This window comes from Corapipo altera, unplaced genomic scaffold, assembly GCF_003945725.1.
Source record: "Corapipo altera isolate COAL_440 unplaced genomic scaffold, ASM394572v1 60935, whole genome shotgun sequence".
In the NCBI taxonomy this organism is placed as follows: Eukaryota; Metazoa; Chordata; class Aves; order Passeriformes; family Pipridae; genus Corapipo; species Corapipo altera.
This window is the reverse complement of record NW_020885003.1, coordinates 112,969-134,431: the sequence shown is the minus strand read 5'-3', so window position 1 is coordinate 134,431 and position 21,463 is coordinate 112,969. Positions and strand designations below refer to the sequence as shown.

The following is a 21,463-nucleotide window of genomic DNA, read 5'->3' as shown; positions in this document are numbered from 1 at the left end:
CAGTTTTGGGGCTTGCCTCTCTAGGGAAGAACCTGTGGCCTTGCCAATGTCTGATGTTTAATTCAAGGTGTCATGGCACACTGAGCTACAACCGCTCCAGCTCTGTAAGTGGACACCTTTAGGCCATTTACTGTGGCAGTAAATTGTTTACGCTTATCTTGCATTCACCATGTGCTTGGTGTAAAATTGCACGTGGGCTTTATAGAATAGAGGCACGTTAGAATGTTCTCTTAGAACACATTAATATCCAAATATTCTCCTTTTCCCATTAGAAAATATATAGCACATTCTCCTATGGGCAATACCAGAGCTATAAGGATGACTTCAATGCAGAGTATGGGAAATACCAGAAGTTGCTGGCTCAGATGGACAATATGGCCAAGAAATTCAGGACTTTTGATGACCAACAGAAGTTTGTGACTCAGGGATCTTCAGCATATCAGGTAAAGAAGGATAAAACTGAGAAGAAGACCCTGGCAAGCTGAGGGGGTGCTGATACCCAGATGGGGGAGAAGACGGGAAGTGCCTGGAAACTAGTGGCCGTAATCCCAAAACTGTATGCAGGGCATGCACTCATGGAATAGGGCCTTGTTTCTGAGAAGCCCAATCTACAGTGGAGCACTCCAGAGTGGGGTCCAGGGGGCTCTCACGAACCAGGGAAAGCCCAGGCGAGCAGAGAGACGCGGGCCCCAGGCGCACCCCGAGCGAGTCGCTGCTGGCGCACAGGGACACCGGGACATTGACACCCTAATCTCATGGGAACTTGCTGTGCTTTATTGGCAGAGCCAGGCCTGCGTCAGGGCCACGCTCTGGGCGCTCTGGCTCTGTAAGTCCGAGGCCCTGAGCTCGGCTCAGCGGCGTCTGCGCCTCCTGCCGCCCCGGCGGCGACGGCGAGTCCGGCGTCTCCTCCGCACGCCTCGGCGACGGGAGCGGCGGCGGCTCCGGCTCCGGCTGCGGCTGCGACCCCTGCGCGACCTCCGCCGGTAGCGGGCCATGGTGATTGTGGCCAAGGACTGGGGCGGCTGCCCGGCTTTTATAGGGCTGCCAGGCAGGAGCCCTTTGTGACACCCACCAGCGCTTTCCAGAGCCAACATCACCAGCGAGATCACAATGCCCGCACGGCCACGCCTGGCCCCTGCAGAATCCATGGCTATGGACAGCCTTGGCCTACAGGATGTGGGCGGCTGCCCGGGGGCTGCCGTGGCCTTTGGGGTTAAATGGCTTAGAGGAGCTCACAGTTAGTGGCACTTTGAGAGCTCTGTCACCACCTCTGTAGCATGCCAAAACGGCTGAGCCCAGTTTGCTCAGGAACATCCTGTGCAGCTCACAGAACCGAGGTGAAACCAATGCCTTGTGTGGGAGACCACGATGAAGGGTCGAGCAAAGTCCAAACACCCAGCAACCCCCCTGGGGTGCCTAAAGACCCCCAAGAAGACCCTCTGAGACTCTGTGCAGACCCCAGCAGCTAATGCGTATTAAGATGACTTCTGAGGAATGGAATGCATATGTATATGCCTGCTACTGAATACAGGTACATCTTGAGCCAAGCATGAGTGTTCCGCTGAGTCATACCCCTCACTCCATGCATCCCTCCAGGACATGGAATTCTAAACTCTCCAGAAATGTTTGCATGCCCTAATTTTCTTTTTATCTTTCCTGTTTAGTGTAGCCCCAGTTCCTCTGATGGAGAGGATGTCAGTACCTGCACAACAAGCTGTCTCGCATTAAGAGACTAATACAGGAATTTGACAAACACCAAGAGGACTCCTAGCAGCAGTTTTCTGCTTCTGCCAATACATATCTATGAACTTGGCTTATTTTTTGAAACTGAAGATTACTTACCCTAGGATTCTTTTTCTTAGTATTGAACAGTTGCTTATTTATTTAAAACTGCAGATAATTTTCTGTAAGATTATATGTTAGTATTAAACAGTATCTTGTTTATTTAAAACCCAAGATCCAGTTCCTCTAATAGTATATAAGATAGTATTTCACATTTTCATTAAAGAAGTTTCAGTATTGTTGACTCCCTGTGGTGGTGGTGTTGCTTATATCATATTTGAAGCTGCTTTTTTCTGGTCCATCCTATTATTCAAGACTCAGGCTGTCCATTGAAAGAATTTTTTCCTTAGATGGTTGAGATCCAGTACCTCTGCTAAAAAGTTGTCTATAATTTAGTAAAATATTGTAGCAAATTGTAATACTTTAGAATAAGTACAAGCCTGTTTTCTGATCTCTCCGGTTAATGCAAACTCTTGGCCTTATGTGGTAGAAATTTGGGCAAACTCCCCCAAAATCATCGTGTTATGAAAGGTTAAAGAGACGGCATTTGGGCTGCTCTGCACTGTCAGTTGAAGCAGCTCACAGGTCTGCTTTAAAGTCTGGGGTTCCCCTTGTCAGTGAGCCAAGTAATATCCAGATCCTTTGGAAGTGATTTGTAAAACACATAGACACGTGTTGAGGCAAAGTACTTCAACAGGTTTTATACGCAAGTTGGGTTAAAGTGTCACAGTAGAAACTTTACCCATTTGTTAGCTTTGTTAAAAATAGTCTGTCACAACCAGTCTTTCTAGAGCCACAAATGTTGATTCCTGCACAGATCTGTGGTGACTCTGAAGTCTAGTTCTTTCCCTGAGTTTACTACCATTTATTTCTTTAACTCATCGGGGAGAGGTGTGTCCTAAGCTTCTTTTGGGGAAGGATATGAAATTGACTGAGGGAGGACAGTAAATGAGAACATTAAAACAGGGCTGTGGATCCACCTTTCTTCCTCGGAGAGTCGTTTAAAAACAACTTCGTCAATTGTCTCCCTGCAAACTGTGTTAAGCCCCTGTATGTGACACTTCCTGGGGTGTTTTGTGATTGAACACCTGAGCCATTGTTGCCCTTCTGTTCTCCATCAACTGAAGTCCAATAGAACGTTAACTCTTAAATGTTGAGACTCTGGTCTCTTTTTGGCTGGAGGCAGGGGGCGCTCCTACCCCTCTGCAAGGAGGCAGCAGAACAAAGGCTGCTGTGGGGAGCGAGGGGTGAATTCTGCTGTAGTGATGCATCCTCCCGCCCTGACAGCTCTGTCCTGCAGCTGATTGCCAGAGCCTGCAACATGCTTCTGTCCAGAGCAGGCAGAGAGAGGTTTTACAAGCAGAGATCCTTATTCTGGGTCCTATTTCACTGTGCCTGTAAACTTTCTTTAGGATGGGGAATGTCCACATACTTATGAGGCCTGCATGTTTCAGGCTGTCATTTCGGTCCAGATGCCTAAAAAAGAAACCAGAAATAAAACAAAACCCTATTCCAAAGCCACCTAAATCAGGAAAGTCTTCTAAAGTTTATAATGAAAAAGTCACCAATCCAGCAAGTTAGAGTTGCTTGAAAGCTGCTTTACATTCTTGTTAAGAATGATTGTATGAGCTCAGAAGGCTCTGCATGGCTTGGATCTAACCCTGCATAGTTATAGCTGGGGAACAAAGGAAGACCATCCCTGAAGACCAGAAGCTGCCTTTTTTTTTTTTTTTACACAGCAGTGGGGCTGTGGCAGAGTTTTCTCTATGGAACGAGGCATGTTTTCATCATCCCATGAGCGACCACAGGATGTCATCATTTGTGTCCCCAAACAGAACTTCTTTTCTTCATGAAGTGCCTGCCCAAAGGAAACTACAGCTTCCTACTATTTGGAAAATCCAGGTACTGAGAGCTGTGTAAATAGCCAGGAGACAGAGGAGCTAATTATGAGAGTTCACTGAACAAATCTCAGTGAGGCCTCTCAACTCGGTGGAGGTCTCAGCCTATTTTATCCCCTTTGCCTGGAGCACTGGTTCCTTCCCGTTTCTCCATTGGCTGAGATCCTCAGGTAGTTACAGACTTCCTGATACACCTACTATATGTTCCTCATTATATGCTTTTTAGGTGGCTCTGAAGGTCACTGAAGGACAAACTACACATTTTTCAAGATGGAGGTTACAGCACAATTCAAAATGGAGGATATCACTACATTATATATTCCTTGCTGCTGATTGTCTCTTGTTTCTGGACAATCTGCACCTCTGTGTGACTGACAACTGCACAACTAGGAACTTGTTACTGCTAAGCCAACTGTGACTACACTACAAACTTTGCAAGAACACCCACTTATTCCTAAAAAGCTGTATTCAAAATAGGCAAGTCTATGCCGTATTAGATCTCAGCAAACTTAGCTGCTACTTATAGATTTATACAAAAAAAGCCTTGCTACCTCCTTTTACGTGAGCAAGACTTTTCACGGTATAGTGCTGCTAACAGGACCCTTTTGGAATGAAAACCTGTGTTGCAGTATAAATTCTTTATGACACAGCAGAGATAAGAAATGATCTTAGCCAGAAACCATAAGATTTAAACAAAGACAAGGAAAGTCTGTTTACATCCACTCCCTGAAATTCTTACATTATCTTTTAATTAAGCAGACTTGTAGGCTTCATAGGTAAATCCCTTTATCACTTTGTTTGCCCCATCTGCCTTGTGATTGTGATAAAGAAATATCTGTTTATCTGCTTGAAGAAAAATATCTCCCTGTGTTTCCTGGACCTTTAACCCCAGCTATGAATGGAATGTTTGTCCCTCTTTCCCAAAACCCTATATATACCAAAGTTGTGATGAATAAAGCACTCAGTTTTGTACACGCAAGCTGGATCGTTGCTTCCTTAAACCGTCACAATGGCTCCCAAGAACAGCAACATGAATCCTTGAGGGGAGTAGAGGCAAGGACGAAGAAGAGGTCCTGCTGCGGTGACGGGTCGCAATCGAACGGAACGAAAAGCGCGCTAAACCAGTTCCTCTCTGCTGGACAGAAGGTAAACGCGATTGCGGAATAGGGCGAGGTTTGAATGCTCGGAGGCCAAAAAGAGAGCTTCCTCCGATCGAAACAAAAAGGCTTCTTTAAGCACCTAGGGGCCAAAAATAGCTTCGAAACAAAAACGACGGGCAAATAACTGCCCTGAACAAAAGGGCTTAGGAAATGGGATCTAAGATGTCCTCAGAGAAAAAGACAGTTTACGAACTGATGAAATGCCTCCTTAAACAACATGGGCTCGAATTAGGTGACTTTTCCTTGCAAAACTTACTGCCGTAGGACGCAGCGCCACTGCCAGTGGGAAGAAAGCGCCAAAATAGCGTCAGCTCCTCGGCACCGCTGCTGCCGGAGGCGCCGCCCCCAAAGTCCCTACCGCCGCGGCCGCCGCCGCTTACTACCGCTGCCAGGAGCAGCAGCCGCTGCCGGGGGGGACTGGCCGCCGCCCGTCTCGCTTCCCAGTTTCCAGCTCTGCCATCGCCGCCAACCCGCGCAGGGTTGGAGTGCGGGCGAGCGCCAGCGAGCTGCCGCGCTGCCTCAGCAAGTTCCTGTGTCGCCGCCTGCAACAGCTGCCAATGGCGGCCGCTGCCCAGCGGGGGCTGCTCGCCGCCTGCCTCGTCGACCTGCAGTTTTCAGCCTCTCCGCCGCCGCGGAATGCGAACCGGCACGCGGCCCCCTGCCTCTCTGAGTCGCCCGTCCCCGACAAGCGCCCAGCCCGTAGAACTCGTTCTCCGATCGGAAGAGCTGCCTGACCGCCTCCCTCAGCGATTCCGAGCCGCCCAGCCTGGAGGACTCAGACTGCAGCCAGCCGCCTGTCCATCTCCGACAATTGAGGGGGGATGGGGAACCAGCCGTGGGGGGTCTCACGTCGACCCTGCACGTAAGTGATCGAAAGAAGAAGGCGAAATCTCTCTCTCATTACTCCTTCTAATCTCTTGTGGGTAACTTAAAACCAATGTTTAACTTAAACTGGTATACAGAAAGTTTTAGGGAGTTTCCTGTGGAACGGGTGCTGAAGTTTTAGCGAAGTGCCTTGTTCTTGTTTGTGTTTTCCTCCTGTAAGAACCTTTTGCCAAAATATCGTATTCAGCAAAAAAAAAAAAGAGAGTTTTGGCAAAAAGAAAACGAACCCCTGATAAAAACAGTCTGCCAGGAGGGGAAAAAAAAAAAAAGTTAAAAATCCTCTTGCTGAAAGTCTGCCTTTGCAAAGGTAGAGATAAAGTGTGTTCACACAAAAGAGATCGTTTGTTGCTTAGTAACCGGGCGGGAGGTTTAAATCTTTCCGGCCAGAGAAAACTGTATACCCTGACGCAGGAAGATTTAAACTGCCGGTTTCTCGGAGCTGGGGGGAAGTGGATTCTCTCGTCTTCTGTCTCGTCCGTTCTGGGATGGGGAAAAAGTAAAACCTTCCTGCTTTATAAAAACTGTCACTTTGCTACTTTGTGGTTGGGGAAAAAAAGTTCTCTTGGCCGTTCGGCTTGGGGGGGTGGGGGGGACACACATAGAAAATCCAAACCTCTCTCTCGCTTTGAATTTTCCTGCTTACAGGATAGGGGGAGGGGAAGGGAGGCACTGCAAACTGAAACCCCTTCTATCACTCAGTTCCCTTATCAGTTGGCTGCTTCTAACAAACCCTTTCCCGGGGGGGGGGTGGTAAAGAAGCAACAGGCATGTTGCCCGTAACGAAGACACAAACCAACAGAGTGCCAGTTTATGCGGTGCTTTATTCACGGCCCGGGAACCTGAGGACTAGCGTCCCAAGTCAGGATTCCAAAGACCCTCATTCTCAGTTCAGCTTTTATACACAAACAAGTTTACGTGCAGTTTCCACAGCAAAACAGTTACAGTTACAAACAAGCTCATACTTCATTCTGATAACAATTAATAATCATCTACTTTAATCATAAATCTGCTTAAGTTGTCTTACCCCTAGAAACTGTTTAACAGACCCTTACCACATCCTAGGTAACAAATCATTATATACATGCTTGACTAAATCCTTTGATTATTGTTTCTACTTCTTCAGCACAACACTCCATGCTCACAAACAAGGTTGCTAACTTACTACTTTGGAGTGTTGCTTTTTAGGCCTGCTCTCTTATTAAGCCTTAGCCATTCTACTACCAGTTGCTAAACTTCAGTTATTTTGCAACAGGCAAACCCCAAAACCTCTTGGGAAAGCAAAAAAAAAAATGCTACCTTTCTCAAGGAAAACTAAGAAACCAATTAAAGCTAAAAGTACTGCCTAAAACCCAAAGATTCTCTAGGGAATAAATAAGGTGAGTTCCCTTTTGTTGTCTAAAGCCCTTAAAGCTGCCTTTACGCTGTCATCTACTAAGATCAATATGATGCCCTGACTCCTATAATTAAAAATCAGAGATGAAATTACAAATCATTGTATAAATTTATATTGTTATTAACTAGGAATGTTTAAGTTTTGTCTCCTCAAAACCAGAATACTGGCCTGAATAAGGAATGGTGAGCCACTTAAGTAAAAATGGAAAGAACTGTTATCTTGATTCCTGTGATATCTGCAAATGAGAACTCCTAAAAATGAAGCCAAACGAAGAACCATACTGAACAGTGAAGTCAAAGAAAGCAACAACAAGAATCAGAGACTGTAAAATAAAATCACTAAATGCCTTGCCTTCTGTTTGCAGTATAGAGTCTTCTATATTGTCTTTGTTTGTCTTTGTTTTCTAATTGTTTCAGCACGTGAAAAGATTCCCTGATAATTTGTATGAGGACTCATACAAGATTTCATGTGAATCGAATCTGGTTATACTAAGAAAACTCACGGTATCTTTTTTTTTAAAAACATCAATAAGTTGCCATTTTAAATATGTATTTGCCTCATTATTCTCACTTTGACACTCACCATACACCACTGACAGACTGCAGAGATACAAAAGGACTAGGAAGTTGCAAACAAGACGTCATAGGTGTGACTACTATAGAAAGCACATTTGTTTCACCAGTGCTTATGTTGCATCTAGTCCTTGAAATCAAAAACATAGATGCCTGATTTTTATGACCTTTGTTATGTCTCTCTATGTCCCTACCACAATGTAGGTATGATCACCTGTGCTTGTGTTGAAAGCCAGTCTGTTTTCTTCACTTTCAGATTTCTGAACCTTAATTTTAGGGGGTTTAATTTTGATCGCCTAATTTGGCTTGAGAAATACATGGATGTCAGTAATAGGAACTGTAAAGGTGACAAGCTATTTCATACAGATTTGATTTGAAGTGTTTTCTGGTTTATTCAATGGAAACAGGTTTAACAAAGCAGAGTTTTTACCAATTAAGGTGGACAGCAAGACTTTCATATAAAGATATGCAGAATGCTTCTAAATTGATGTGATTCCTTCATATGTCTTTATAATGCCAAGCTTTGTGGCCCAAATTATTCTGACATGTAATGCCTTCATATAATTATGCTTTCCATGTAAGAAGAGCACATGAGTGTAGGAAGCAAGAAGCAATGGTAAAATGGTTAAAATTAGTTCCAATATTTTGTTGACATATTTGGCTTTGTGATTACTGCAAGTGGCATAAAGCTGCTTGAAACATTTTTTCAGGTATATAAAGAGATGTACATTGTCTGGAAAAAGAGGCCTTCTTGCTAAATTAATTTTTACTTGTGGTGTTAAAAGTAAGGCTGAAGTGTTTCTTGTTAAATCCATTTAAGAATACTTTTGCTTCTAAAATGCAGCTATAGATTTTTGTTATTAACTCATTCTGAATTGATACATCAAAACATTGATAAGTTAAAGAAACTTTCAGCTCAACTTAAAGAAGATAATAATCAAGGCTTAGGTGGCATGTTTAGTTGGCTTAATATGTTTAGTATAGTACCCTAGTTAAAGAAAGCATTTATAGTAATATTAATGGGCCTGTTTGTATTTTTTTGTATTATGCTTTGTATTCTCTGTTTATTATCTTGTATACAACACGTGGTTAATTGCAGTTTTGTGGAAAGCCTCAATCTCGCAGCTTGAAAACAAAAAGGGGGAGATACTGGAGTATGAATTCTTTGTGACACAGAAATCTTAGCCAGAAACCATGGGATTTAAACAAAGACAAGGAAAGTCTGTTTACATCCACTCCCTGAAATTCTTACATTATCTTTTAATTAAGCAGACTTGTAGGCTTCATAGGTAAATCCCTTTATCACTTTGTTTGCCCCATCTGCCTTGTGATTGTGATAAAGAAATATCTGTTTATCTGCTTGAAGAAAAATATCTCACTATGTTTCCTGGACCTTTAACCCCAGCTATGAATGGAATGTTTGTCCCTCTTTCCCAAAACCCTATATATACCAAAGTTGTGATGAATAAAGCATTCAATTTTGTACACGCAAGCTGGATTGTTGCTTTATTAAACCATCACAAACCTGGACCTTGAGGTAGTTTGCAACTCATACAGGAAACCTACTCCAAGATAGTCTCCTTAAATATTGCCAAAGCACAGGAGAAAACTTTTTCACCTTTTATGGTCTAAGGAGCTGAGCTTTTGAAACTTTATAGTCAGTTTGAAGTATAAAAAGACTACTTCAATTTGGATGGAAGAACATGGCTCTCATTAAATTGTATACGTCTTCAGGGTAAAAAAACCTGCTACTGCCTTCCGCAAACAAAGCAAGAAACCTAACAGATTCAAGGACTCAATTCTGAAAACTCAGTGTAGGATCAACCCAAACTGTACACATGTGGAATTTTACTCGCTTTACGAGGATCCAAACCTCTTTTTTCCTACATAAGGACAAAATATTCCAACTTCACAAATGAAATGCATGCATAATTCAGTCATAGCCTACAGGGAAAGGAAGCAGTAAAAGGAATGAGGGATGCATGGGACTGACTCAGCTTAATGTTTGTGCTTGTCTCAAGATGATACACGTATTTATTAGCCAGGGATATATGTGTGAATTCTCTTTATCAAAAGACATTTTAATACGCATTAGCTGCTGGGATCTACACAGACAGTCTCAGAGGGTCTTCTTGGGGGTCTTTAGGCACCCAGGGGGTTTGCTGGGTGTTTGGACTTTGCTCGACCCTTCATCGTGGTCTCCCACACAAGGCATTGGTTTCACCTCGGTTCTGTGAGCTGCACAGGATGTTCCTGAGCTCAGCCGTTTTGGCATGCTACAGAGGTGGTGACAGAGCTCTCAAAGTGCCACTAACTGTGAGCTCCTCTAAGCCATTTAACCCCAAAGGCCACGGCAGCCCCCGGGCAGCCGCCCACATCCTGTAGGCCAAGGCTGTCCATAGCCATGGATTCTGCAGGGGCCAGGCGTGGCCGTGCGGGCATTGTGATCTCGCTGGTGATGTTGGCTCTGGAAAGCGCTGGTGGGTGTCACAAAGGGCTCCTGCCTGGCAGCCCTATAAAAGCCGGGCAGCCGCCCCAGTCCTTGGCCACAATCACCATGGCCCGCTACCGGCGGAGGTCGCGCAGGGGTCGCAGCCGCAGCCGGAGCCGGAGCCGCCGCCGCTCCCGTCGCCGAGGCGTGCGGAGGAGACGCCGGACTCGCCGTCGCCGCCGGGGCGGCAGGAGGCGCAGACGCCGCTGAGCCGAGCTCAGGGCCTCGGACTTACAGAGCCAGAGCGCCCAGAGCGTGGCCCTGACGCAGGCCTGGCTCTGCCAATAAAGCACAGCAAGTTCCCATGAGATTAGGGTGTCAATGTCCCGGTGTCCCTGTGCGCCAGCAGCGACTCGCTCGGGGTGCGCCTGGGGCCCGCGTCTCTCTGCTCGCCTGGGCTTTCCCTGGTTCGTGAGAGCCCCCTGGACCCCACTCTGGAGTGCTCCACTGTAGATTGGGCTTCTCAGAAACAAGGCCCTATTCCATGAGTGCATGCCCTGCATACAGTTTTGGGATTACGGCCACTAGTTTCCAGGCACTTCCCGTCTTCTCCCCCATCTGGGTATCAGCACCCCCTCAGCTTGCCAGGGTCTTCTTCTCAGTTTTATCCTTCTTTACCTGATATGCTGAAGATCCCTGAGTCACAAACTTCTGTTGGTCATCAAAAGTCCTGAATTTCTTGGCCATATTGTCCATCTGAGCCAGCAACTTCTGGTATTTCCCATACTCTGCATTGAAGTCATCCTTATAGCTCTGGTATTGCCCATAGGAGAATGTGCTATATATTTTCTAATGGGAAAAGGAGAATATTTGGATATTAATGTGTTCTAAGAGAACATTCTAACGTGCCTCTATTCTATAAAGCCCACGTGCAATTTTACACCAAGCACATGGTGAATGCAAGATAAGCGTAAACAATTTACTGCCACAGTAAATGGCCTAAAGGTGTCCACTTACAGAGCTGGAGCGGTTGTAGCTCAGTGTGCCATGACACCTTGAATTAAACATCAGACATTGGCAAGGCCACAGGTTCTTCCCTAGAGAGGCAAGCCCCAAAACTGTGCAACAAGGAGAACACAAGGCTGCGGACTCCCATGGATGTGCACATGGAGTTTTCCTGGGGCTATTTTCGGGAATAGAGTCCAGGAACTCCCCCTGTAACATCAAAGAGTGAACTGCAAAACCATCATCCACCTGCTCAGCTGCCCACTGTTCTTTCCTGAGTCTCCTACGGTATCCTAGTTCACTTTGATCCTGAGGAGAATAGGAGCTGGACTAGATCCTAAACTGACCAGAAATCTTTCATTTCTGACAGAAGAGTATTTACACTTTCCATGTTCTCCCACAGGAAAACTAACAGCTGAAAGAAAACCTGCCAGCGGGTGAAATGAGCATAAGTTGGGCTTTGCTTTTGCCATCACGGGAGGTGTTTGTTTTTGCACTGTAAACCTTCAGCTTGTTTCACCAACGTTCCCAGCTGTGTGTCTGATAGGTGAAGTTCTGTCTGCTTTTGCTGTTGGTGGGGCAGAGCATCTGCCACCTTCCTCCTTTGGGGATGTGTCTGGGAGCTTACTAAAGGGGAAACGGTGGGGAGAGTTCCAGTTGGGAGCTGAAGTGCACTGCTCTATTCTCAGATTTCAATTCACCTGCTGTCTGAAAGATAAAATTACTATCCACACCACGCAGCACCTACTCACCCCGTAAAAGCCCAATGGAAATCCAAACAACCAACCAAGTGGAGAAGCAAAAAGCAAAAAACTCTCTGAAAAGATGAGCAGAATGTGTCAAGGCAAACAGAGAGCTCAGAGGAGAAGGGCAGTATATGACCAGTTTACTAAAGGCATGAACTCTCCAAGGCCCTCAGACAGACATTTTCCCTCCTACTTTCTTGTCTTTGTGCAGACTCTGCATTACCACTTGCTGCACACACTGTAACCTGGTGAAACTTCAAGACCTACATCTGGAGGCATTTTGAAGAAATCATTGATGGCTGCCCTCCATACCCTGCTGGTCCCTGAGATGTTATTATTTGAGTCATGCTAATAAAGATCCATGTTTCAGAGAACCATTCTTGAAAGGAAACTCATACAGGTAACCTTGATTGCAAGAGAACATGGCACAGACACACCTACAGGTACAATATTTATAGGCCTTGCTTAAGGCTTCCCTAAATATGAAATGACACAGAAGGGACCAGAACGGTGCCTTATATGGACAGTCAAGAGATTGTTACCATTAACTGTCTTCTTGTATATTTTATTTGTGTGGTTTGGCCAGGAAATGACCATCACAAAAACTGATTCTGAACAAGTAGATACTGAGAAATGGCTTGAAGAAAGAGGGTTGTGTGTATTTTACACATACGTGTGTATATATATATTTATATACACATATATGCTTTATATATATATTTAAAGTGTGTGTGTGTGTGTATATGTACTGTAAAGATGTTTTGAAGTAGGCAGTATAGAAGAGCAAGCAAGTACCAGCAGAGGAAAAGAACCAAACTAGTGGAGACAAACACTGAAACAGTAAATTATAATCTGAGCATGGCAGCCAGGAGACCAGATATGGGCTGAAATGGATACGATCTTGAAAATAAAGACAAGATTTCATGGTATGGAAAGTGAGCTCTGGAAGATCACAGACCCAGCACGAGTCATCCCAGAGCACCTCAGTGACCTCACAGCCATTTGCTCTGCCTTGGAATGTGGAACTGCCCATTTCCAAGGGCATGAATTGGGACTGCTCAGAGCGTTTCGCGCCTGGAGCAGGAACGCAGCGAGAGCGGCATTGGAGACAAACCATCATTGTCAGAGCAGGACCATTGTCCCAAAATAGATTCTTGCACTCAGTGTGCAAAAGGCTGATCACGCACAGTATGGAGGTAATTGATTTATTGGCAGTTCTGCACAGAAAGGGGTACAGATCCACAGAGCCAGCACAGTGATTGCCAATCCTTTCCCTGTTGATACATGTTAGCAAACAAACGCATTAATGTTCATTGGGAACAAGTCACTTTTTCATAGTCATACTAATTATATTCTATCCTCTATTGGTTAATGATTCTCTTGCTTCCTATGTTAATTAGTCTGCTTGCTCAGTCTTTCTTGTCCTTGGAGCCCATGGATTTCTTGGGCCAGTGGCCATGAGTCAGTGGTTGTGATCTGCTCCTGCTGGAATTACCTTGTACTCAGTCAGAGCTGATTCAGCACACTTGCTGGGTTGCCTTTACTAGTTTCTTCCTTGTCTTGGGTGTTCTGCCAAATGTCCTGTGGCTCATAAATTCTGCATTCCTGGTGTCTACTATGAGTGGTACATCTTTCTTCCCAAGCCTTGTTAACCTCCGTCTAGGTCTGAGATCATTGGAATATGTTGAACCCATAAAAAGGCAATTCTACAGATGAGTAATTTGTCTTTCCAACACCTGGACATCACTTAGAGCTTGTTGGCTACTTTCTCTTTCATGGATTAAATATCTCCTCTTGTTGATTAGGTTTGAAAGTATACAGAGATCAAACATCAATGAGCATCGTTCCGTAAGAAAAATTGTATGTCTTCCACATTTTGCAATAGGAGCAGTTGGGAGCAAGAGCAGCAGAAGTGCAGTGGGAGCCTGAGTTGGCGGAGCTGTGGGACAGAGCGCAATCCACCATGTCCTGGTGGAACAGGGCCCCAAACATCACCAGGATGCACATTGAGCTGAACAAGAGCTCCCAGGACTGCCAGGTGAGGGGTGGGCACTGGGCTCTGTGGGTTGGCACAGGGCAGGGGTTAGGGTGTGGTTTTGGTGTCCAGTGCCCACGGGACCCGCTGGGCAGGGCTGGGGCCTCCTTATGCTCCGAGGGCCCCTCGGAACACAGCCATGCCGGTAGAAGTGGCCCACGGGGGACAGCATGGAGGCTCCAGTGGAAGTCAGAGATTCCCTGTGCTGTGACACTCAGTAAACTCGTGCTCTGGCTCAGCTCCCAGCCAAAATGCATGGATTTGTCCTTGTTCCATGGTCACGCGAGCTGTGCTGTCACGGCAGGAGAGGAGGTCCCATGGGTTGGCAGTGGCAGCGATTACTGCTGGGCTGCAGAAGGCTTGGCTCCAGTAGGTTTAAATGTGACTTGGGTGTTTGACCTTTGTCATTGTGGCCACGTGTCGTGGTGCCGGCATTCTTCCAGTTAATGTAAAGGCATTGACTCAGGACAAAGAGTCGTTCTTTCGAGAAGGGATGCCTTCCTGCAGCAGGGGCATTTGCAGGTGGGACATGAAGGGATGGAGGTGGGACATGCAGCAGTGGTGGTGGGACACAGTTCTGAGATCAAAGCACTCCCTGGGAATGGGAGCCAAGCGTCAAGGAGCTTTGCCTCCTCATCTTGGGTATGTCAGACCATCATTTGTTTTATTAATAGTTGACAAGAATATCAGCATCGGGGGAGGAATAAGGGAGGGAGAAGATACCATTTCTTTCTTTTGTCTCCATTTTAAATGGTTATGGTCTGCCAGCTCAGACATCTGTCCAGTGCCAGAAGGGGAGGACAGGAATGATGGTCTGTAGGTGGTGATACCTTAATGCTCAGCTCAATTGCTGACCCAGTTCTATGCTGACTGTGCCACTGAAAATTTGCAATGAAGGTTTAAAATCAGAACTTGGAATTTTCAGATCTGACACCCCAAACTACCAGGTTGCATTACTTTCTGTTACCGCTTGTAGAATAGTAGCAGTGCCTGCTTATGGTGAATAGCTGGGAAAATACTCTGGTGTTTGGGAAGTGCTCTTGGTGTAAGATGAGCTCTGTGTCTCTAGGGTTTATACAGCAACCTGGCTGTGGAGCTGTGTGCTAAGGTTTTGTAAATGTTTCCTGCCTACTGAGTACTATCTGGGTTGTCTGAAGACACTGTATATTAGAAAAAAACAAACCTGCAATCAAACAATTTAAAGTTAATTCTTGAAGTAATTCAGGACACACTGAGGGAGGCTAAATTCCTGTTATATGTCCGTATTTGTGTCTTTGAATGGCTCTCCTACCCCACAGCATGGTACTTTCAATATATTGGAAGAAATTGCAGGCCAATTTGAGGATGTAGAATTTAAAATGACATTTTAAAGTAGGCAGCAGAGGGTAAAGAGCATTCCACTCTCATCCAGAAGTGCTGCAGCCTGGCCAGTGGTGACACTGGGGCCAGCTCAAAGCCCAGTACACATGTCAGATCGCAGTGCTGGTGCGTGTGTGAGCATCTGAGCTGTGGGTTTTACTGGGACAACTGCCCCTGCCTCCTGGATGAAAGGCAGGAGGCAGGAAGAGGGTGTTCCTGAGCCACAGAGCCCGCTCCTGTTGATCCCCTCACCTGTCTGCCTTACCCCAGGTTGCACAAGTGCTTGGTCAGAGCTGGCCAGAGTTCGTCTGAGTCTGTTTGAAGTCTTGACTTTTTTGCTGTCAGTTAACAGCAGGAGCTTATTCTCATTTGAGAAGACTTAAAAGGGCTCTCTGCCTTCTATCATTTCAAAAGAGCTTGAAGCAAGAAATCTTCATAATTTTATCCTAAAATCTCAAATTTCAAAACATGAAAACTTTAAGACTTAATTTTTACAGAACATCTCTCCTTCCACTCGTTGTTTTCTGTAACCTGTGCTAAGACCTTTTTTTCCTTTTTTTTTTTGAAGTTGAAGAAGATCCTGTACCAACTCAGGCCTTCCTTTCTGGGATTTCCTTTATCACATCCAGGCTGGCATCTTCCTAAGTTTCTCTGTGTATAGATGAATAGGTTTGGTGTCCTTGCTGCCCTGTGCACTGCTATCCTTACTGACACTTGTCTCTGCCCTTTGGCACTAAATGGAGCTGCACCAAAGCAGTTTTGGTCCATGTTATAGCCAGTGATGCTCCAGGGAAGGAGGACCCTTTGGTGAATGCCTTGCTGTGTGCTTCCTGCAGTGATGTTCAAGAGGATGATCTAGGAGAAAACTTTTTTTATTATTATTTTAGTTGTTATTTTTAATTTCTTCTGTAGTTCCTTGCATGGTTGGGGCTTTGCATCTGTGTAGGACTGGCACAGTCAAATGCCCTGGTTGGCTGGCCCAGAGAAAGCAGCAGGAACATACTGGTGGAGCCAGGCTTCTGGTAGCCACCCTGTAGGTTCGCTTCACTAACTTTTAAGAGCACACCCTGGTTGTGGTATTAAACTAACACTAGTGTTGTTAAAGTCTCTCCTAATGTTTGTATCCTAAAGTCACACCAGTGCTGGACGTTCAGGCACTTGAAAAAAGGGAGTCCCTACATAACTCAGTTGAAAAATCTGCCGGTGAGTGAAGATTCTTTGGGTTGATGAAATTTGCCTTGGAGTTTATGCAGGCGTAGATGAAATTTTTTTCTTTGGGGAAGCTTAGAGCAGAGGCAAAAGAATCAAGTTTCCTGCAGCTGCCACCAATGAGGAATGATCTGCTCAGTCTCTCCTCTGTCTTTTCAGTGCTGATCTAGAAAAAGTCTTTCTGCATCTCTCTCAGCCTGGAGAGATGCATTTGACATCAGTGGTAAGACTTCCTGCATGCTTCTGTTAAAATAATGCCCATTTTGTAGGCTAAACAATTTGGGAAATTACTCAGTTTCCCAAACTGGAAAATACTTCTGCAATGGCTGCTTGTCAGGATACAGGAGATACAGTAGGATATAGTAGACCAGCAGTGAGACTGGGAAAATAACATGATGGAAACATCTGGAAAGCAGATCAAGAGCAGCATAGTCCCATGTCCAAGTCTCACATCATTGTCCTGCAGTTCAACCTGCTGTTTCTTGTTGCTTTAGTTGCATTGGTGCTCCCCTGTATTGCAGAAGTGTGGTACTGTGGGCTTGTTTGGTGGGATGTTGGACCTGCAGATATTTTCTGTACAGCTACTTCCCCGTGGTGGGTTTTTGCTTGAAACGAGGTCCCTGGCACAGCCTCTTGTGAAGGATATTCTACATCTCTTTTCTGACCCCCATTCCCTTTTTACAAGACTTTTTTCAAGACATTTTAATGATTTTTAAGCTCCAGCAGAAAGCGGCACCTTCTGTACTAACTGATCAGTGCAGCCAAACAAACCAAGGTTTTTAGGTCTGACTAACCATTTCACATTTATGCAAATAATTACATGTAGAGCTGAGGAAAACAAAAAGGGGTTTTACGCCTGTTGAAATTGGCATTCATCTTTTCTAGTTGTAGTCCTTGTTGGAGCTGACTCCAGTATGTGTTTTCTTGGGATCAAATAAATCCCAGAGTTGGATGCTGCCCCAACTTTGTAATTTATTTCCCAACTGCTCTCCTCTCATTTGTAAGCTGATCTCCAGCCAGTTCGATTGCACTCAAGCACTTACATTTCAAGGGAAGTATATGCCTATTTATTCTGGGAAGCAGGAAGGGATGACTTGCTAATTAAATGCTTTGCTGAATTAGAAGCTGAGTGACTGCTGCTATCTCAGTGGTTTTGTGGCCAGCTGCTTTCAGAGGGAGAATTGTGACAGAGCAGCTCTTTTTAGTGACCGAAATAGTAGCAAAATCTTCAAAATACAGTTATCCATTTAAAATTATGGGCCTAATTAATTGCCAGCAATGGAGTGTAGAGTGAAGTTTTCACAGAAACTATTTTTATCTTTTAGCCAAATGAAGTGCGTGCATTTAACTTCTCTTTGTCAAATGCTGGCAAAGATAATCCTCAGGGAAACTTTGACTGTGTCCAGCAAACTGGCTCAACGTAAGTTTTGCTTCATGTTTTCTTTCATGGCACATTTCAGTGGATTCTGTGGCTTTGAGCATATGGTGAAAACCTTTACAGGAGCATGTTCCTGGTGATGACTGAAGTAGGAAATGAATTCCCAGCAATACATGGCTTCTTGCTAGTTACAAACGCTTGCTTTTCTGTAGAATTCTTTTTGGTTTTGTTCCTAAAAAAAACCTACCTTCTGAGTACTTTCCCCCCTCTTAGTGGTATTTTTCAAAGGCTTTGGAGCTCAGGATGGTCCAAGCTTGACCAGATCTGTCCTACAACTGTATGTCAATATGATTATGGTTGGCAGCATGCTGGCCCTGATGGAGAGTTGTCTTATCTTAACAGCCACAAAAACGGTATCTGAAAGGGCCCAGGCTTCCAAGGCTGGTACAAAGCAAGCAACAGGAGTTTAAGTTAGGAGGGAGAGGTCCTGCCTCCACTCCTGGCCTGCCTGTCCTTAGCACCTTTGAGGGCACCTTCTTCTTAGGGAAGGATGGCTTGAATGAAACTGTATTTTTTATGTCAGATTAAATTGATTTAGCTAATTTAGCTCTAAATAATTCTGACTTGGAAGCCTAGGTAGTTTTAATGAGGTTTTGCTAATTTTCCTCAAAATCTATTTCAGACCAGCTTTCACGGGCCCTGTGTAGGCAGTGTTCAGTTTGTGCAAAGTACCTGCAAAGTTAAGGCAGAACTTGCAGTAGTGTTACACACAGAGCCATTTAAAAAATGGCCTTTTCTTTCTGTTGTAAATATGCCGGTTTTGGAGTGATGGATCAATCCATAGTCCATGGCTATGGACAAAACTGGAGCTGTATCATGTTGAAATACTGGCGAGTGGCCTTGTGCAGCTTTGTGACTTTCAGAAAGGACACGATAAATTGAGACTCAGGTTGTTGATGCTTTTTCTTGGAGCCTTAATTGGGCATTTTAGAGTGGTTGAAGCATTTCGGGTGAGCTGAAGCTGGTGTCCTGTCCTCGTCAGGGCCGTTGCCGTGGCAGGTGCCACACAACAGGCTTGGTAAGGGTGGTGGGAGTAAGGGCAGGGCCCAGGAAGGCTCCAGGGCAGGATCTGCCTGCCAGGAGGGTGCCGGGGCAGCTGCCCAAGTGCTGCCTGTGGCTGTCACTGCAGCGGTTCTCAGGAGAACAAGCACCACAGCCCTGCAGTTGTGTGAGGAAATTGTAACCACACTGACAGGTAAAACTGGCAAAGTCTGAACGTGTAGAGGCAGTTGGAAATCTGTTTACATCCTAGCCTGCTGTCAGAACTGGGAAATGTTTTTCTTCTCCTGATACAACCATACTTCTCATGCTGAAGTAGTGCCTGAGGGGCTCAACATTTTTCAATGTTTTTATAGTTACGGAGCGTTGCAATTCAAACTCCTGACCCAGGCAGAAAAGGCATCACGAAATCAAGGTGCAGAGGTTACTGATGGACCTGATGGGCCATTTTCAGGTATGGTTGCTTTTATTTTTTATTGGATGTCTGTAAGTTTTAAACCTAGTAATTAATTTCTGTGGCGTTTTCTTGGGACGAGTGATGTGTTCAGACATCTCAGGTGAATATCATTCATTATTGAACTGTTCTGAGCACTGTTTCCCCAAGAAGCCTGTTTCCAGGCAGACACAAGGTGGACATGCCCCTTACAGGCTCTCAGTGGTACCAGCAGCAGTGGTCCTGCCTGCAGCAGTGAGCTGAGCCAGGTACATCCACCTTCACAGAGTAAAATGGGCTCTCACTTGGCCCTGGCTGCAGTCGCCTGCCGGCAGGGACATCCCTGACAATGAAAGTGCAGCTCTTGCTCTGTCTGTACACGGCAGAGCATTTTAAGCTAGCATTGTCATGGCTTTTTGGAAAGAGGAAATTAAGCATGTGTGGCCTTGACTCCAAGGGAGCTTGTCTGGGATTGATTGTAGGAGATGGTGCTGGCACTGCTCCCCCTCTGTTTTTTGAACTGCTCCGTAATGCAGTGTGAGAGGAGCCACTTTCATGTATTTCAGAACTTCTCATTGGGGAAGTTCTGTTTGACATTGAATGATGATATGTGTGATTCTTGGTGGTGGTGTAAATAGATCTCAAGTGAATATTTAACATTCAGTAATTGGGGTCTGAAGACTTGCAGCAGTAAGGCAATTGTGGTATTGGGGGGGTACTTTTGTTTCGGGCTGGCATTGAGGAAACTCAGGTAGGACAGGTCTAGTTGCTGGTAGGACATAGGGCAACATGCTCCATGCAGTACCAGCTAGGAACTGGGGTTTGTCACAGTATCATAGAATATACTGAATTGGAAGGAATCCACAAAGATCATCAAGTCCAGCTCCTGGCTCCAAGAATCCCACCATGTGCCTGAGAACACTGTCCAAGTGCTTCCTGAACTCTGGCAGACTTGGTGCCATGATCACTGTTCTGGGGAGCCTGCCAAGTGCTTGACTACACTCGGGTTGAAGAACTCTTTCCTAATTTCCATGTAAATGCTTCGATATGGTTTCAGGTTATTTTTTCTTCAGGGACATGACATTAGGAAGTGCTTTGCTTGACTGCTGTGGGAAGTTTCTGCATTATTCAATTACCATTGAATTTAACTTTTCAAAACATTAGCAGTGCCTTCGATAGACAACTGGCAAGTTTACAGTGTTCTACAAAATTTAACTGTGTGTGTTTGAGTGATTAGGTTTGCAGTTGAACACCAGAAAGGCAGAGTCCAGGGAGCAGCCAGCGTGGAAAGGTATTAAAGGTTTTTCCTCCATTGCAAAATTGAAGCACTTCATAGGAACAGGTCAGTCTCTGTGTGCCTGATACAAAGAGAGAAGGCTCCCTGTTTTGTCATCATTACTCATTTAGCCTCTTTCAGGTACCAAACACAAGTTAGTGGTTTCAGACAAGTGCCTGCTGTGTCATATCCTCTCTCTCAGCCTGCTGGCCCCAGCTCTGCTGGTGCAGCCCTGTACAGAGTTGTCGTTCTGGGCTACCAATGCACATTGCCGGCCCCTGTCCAGCCTCAAGTATCACTCATTTATGAGCATTTTTTAATGACTATTTGTTTGTTAATGCCCAACTCAGTGCATCTTTACTATCTGAATTCTTACAGACCTGGAAATGCTGAAAAAATACAGGTTTATCAGTCCTGGTGAATACTTTTAAACCAACTTCTTTGCCTTCTCCCAAGCTCCCACATGACAAATTTTTTTCCCTCTTTTTTGCCCTTATTTTAGAAAGAAAAACAGAGGTCAGAAGAGTCCCACAAAGCACTCCAGATGCCGTGCCTGAGAGGAAAAGAACAACACCCATGAACCCTGCAAACATTTTCCAGAGAATTTCCAGTGGAGTTTCTGGACGACCATTCAAGGACAGGGTGATTCACTTGTTGGCTCTGAAGAATTACAAGAAACCAGAGTTACTTAATCACTTGCAGAGAGATGGAGTCATACAAAAGGACAGGGATTCCCTTGAAATGATCCTTCAGCGGGTGAGATCCTGAAGTTTATGCCAGCAATTTTTCCCTCTCGCTATTCTTTTATTCCTGATTTCTACCTGTGTCATGTTTAAATTAGA

General features: G+C 45.1%; 1 protein-coding gene and 1 long non-coding RNA gene across 3 annotated transcripts; both read left to right on the top strand.

Moving 5' to 3' along the window:
• The first annotated feature begins 5,218 nt into the window (after positions 1-5,218).
• LOC113958715 lies at positions 5,219-9,182 on the top strand. 2 transcript variants are annotated; one of them, XR_003531591.1, is made up of 2 exons: positions 5,219-5,702; positions 7,535-9,182. It is a non-coding gene; the product is annotated as an uncharacterized LOC113958715 (long non-coding RNA). The 2 variants fall into 2 exon arrangements; XR_003531590.1 differs by having other exon boundaries at positions 7,247-9,182.
• A 3,717-nt stretch (positions 9,183-12,899) lies between these two features.
• Positions 12,900-21,389, top strand: ELL2 (elongation factor for RNA polymerase II 2). The gene is made up of 6 exons (XM_027667239.1): positions 12,900-13,068; positions 13,758-13,910; positions 17,801-17,895; positions 19,269-19,366; positions 20,583-20,636; positions 21,124-21,389. Exons 1-6 carry the CDS (start codon positions 12,916-12,918, stop codon positions 21,387-21,389), a joined length of 819 nt encoding a protein of 272 aa, XP_027523040.1. The 5' UTR covers positions 12,900-12,915.
• Positions 21,390-21,463: the final 74 nt, after the last annotated feature.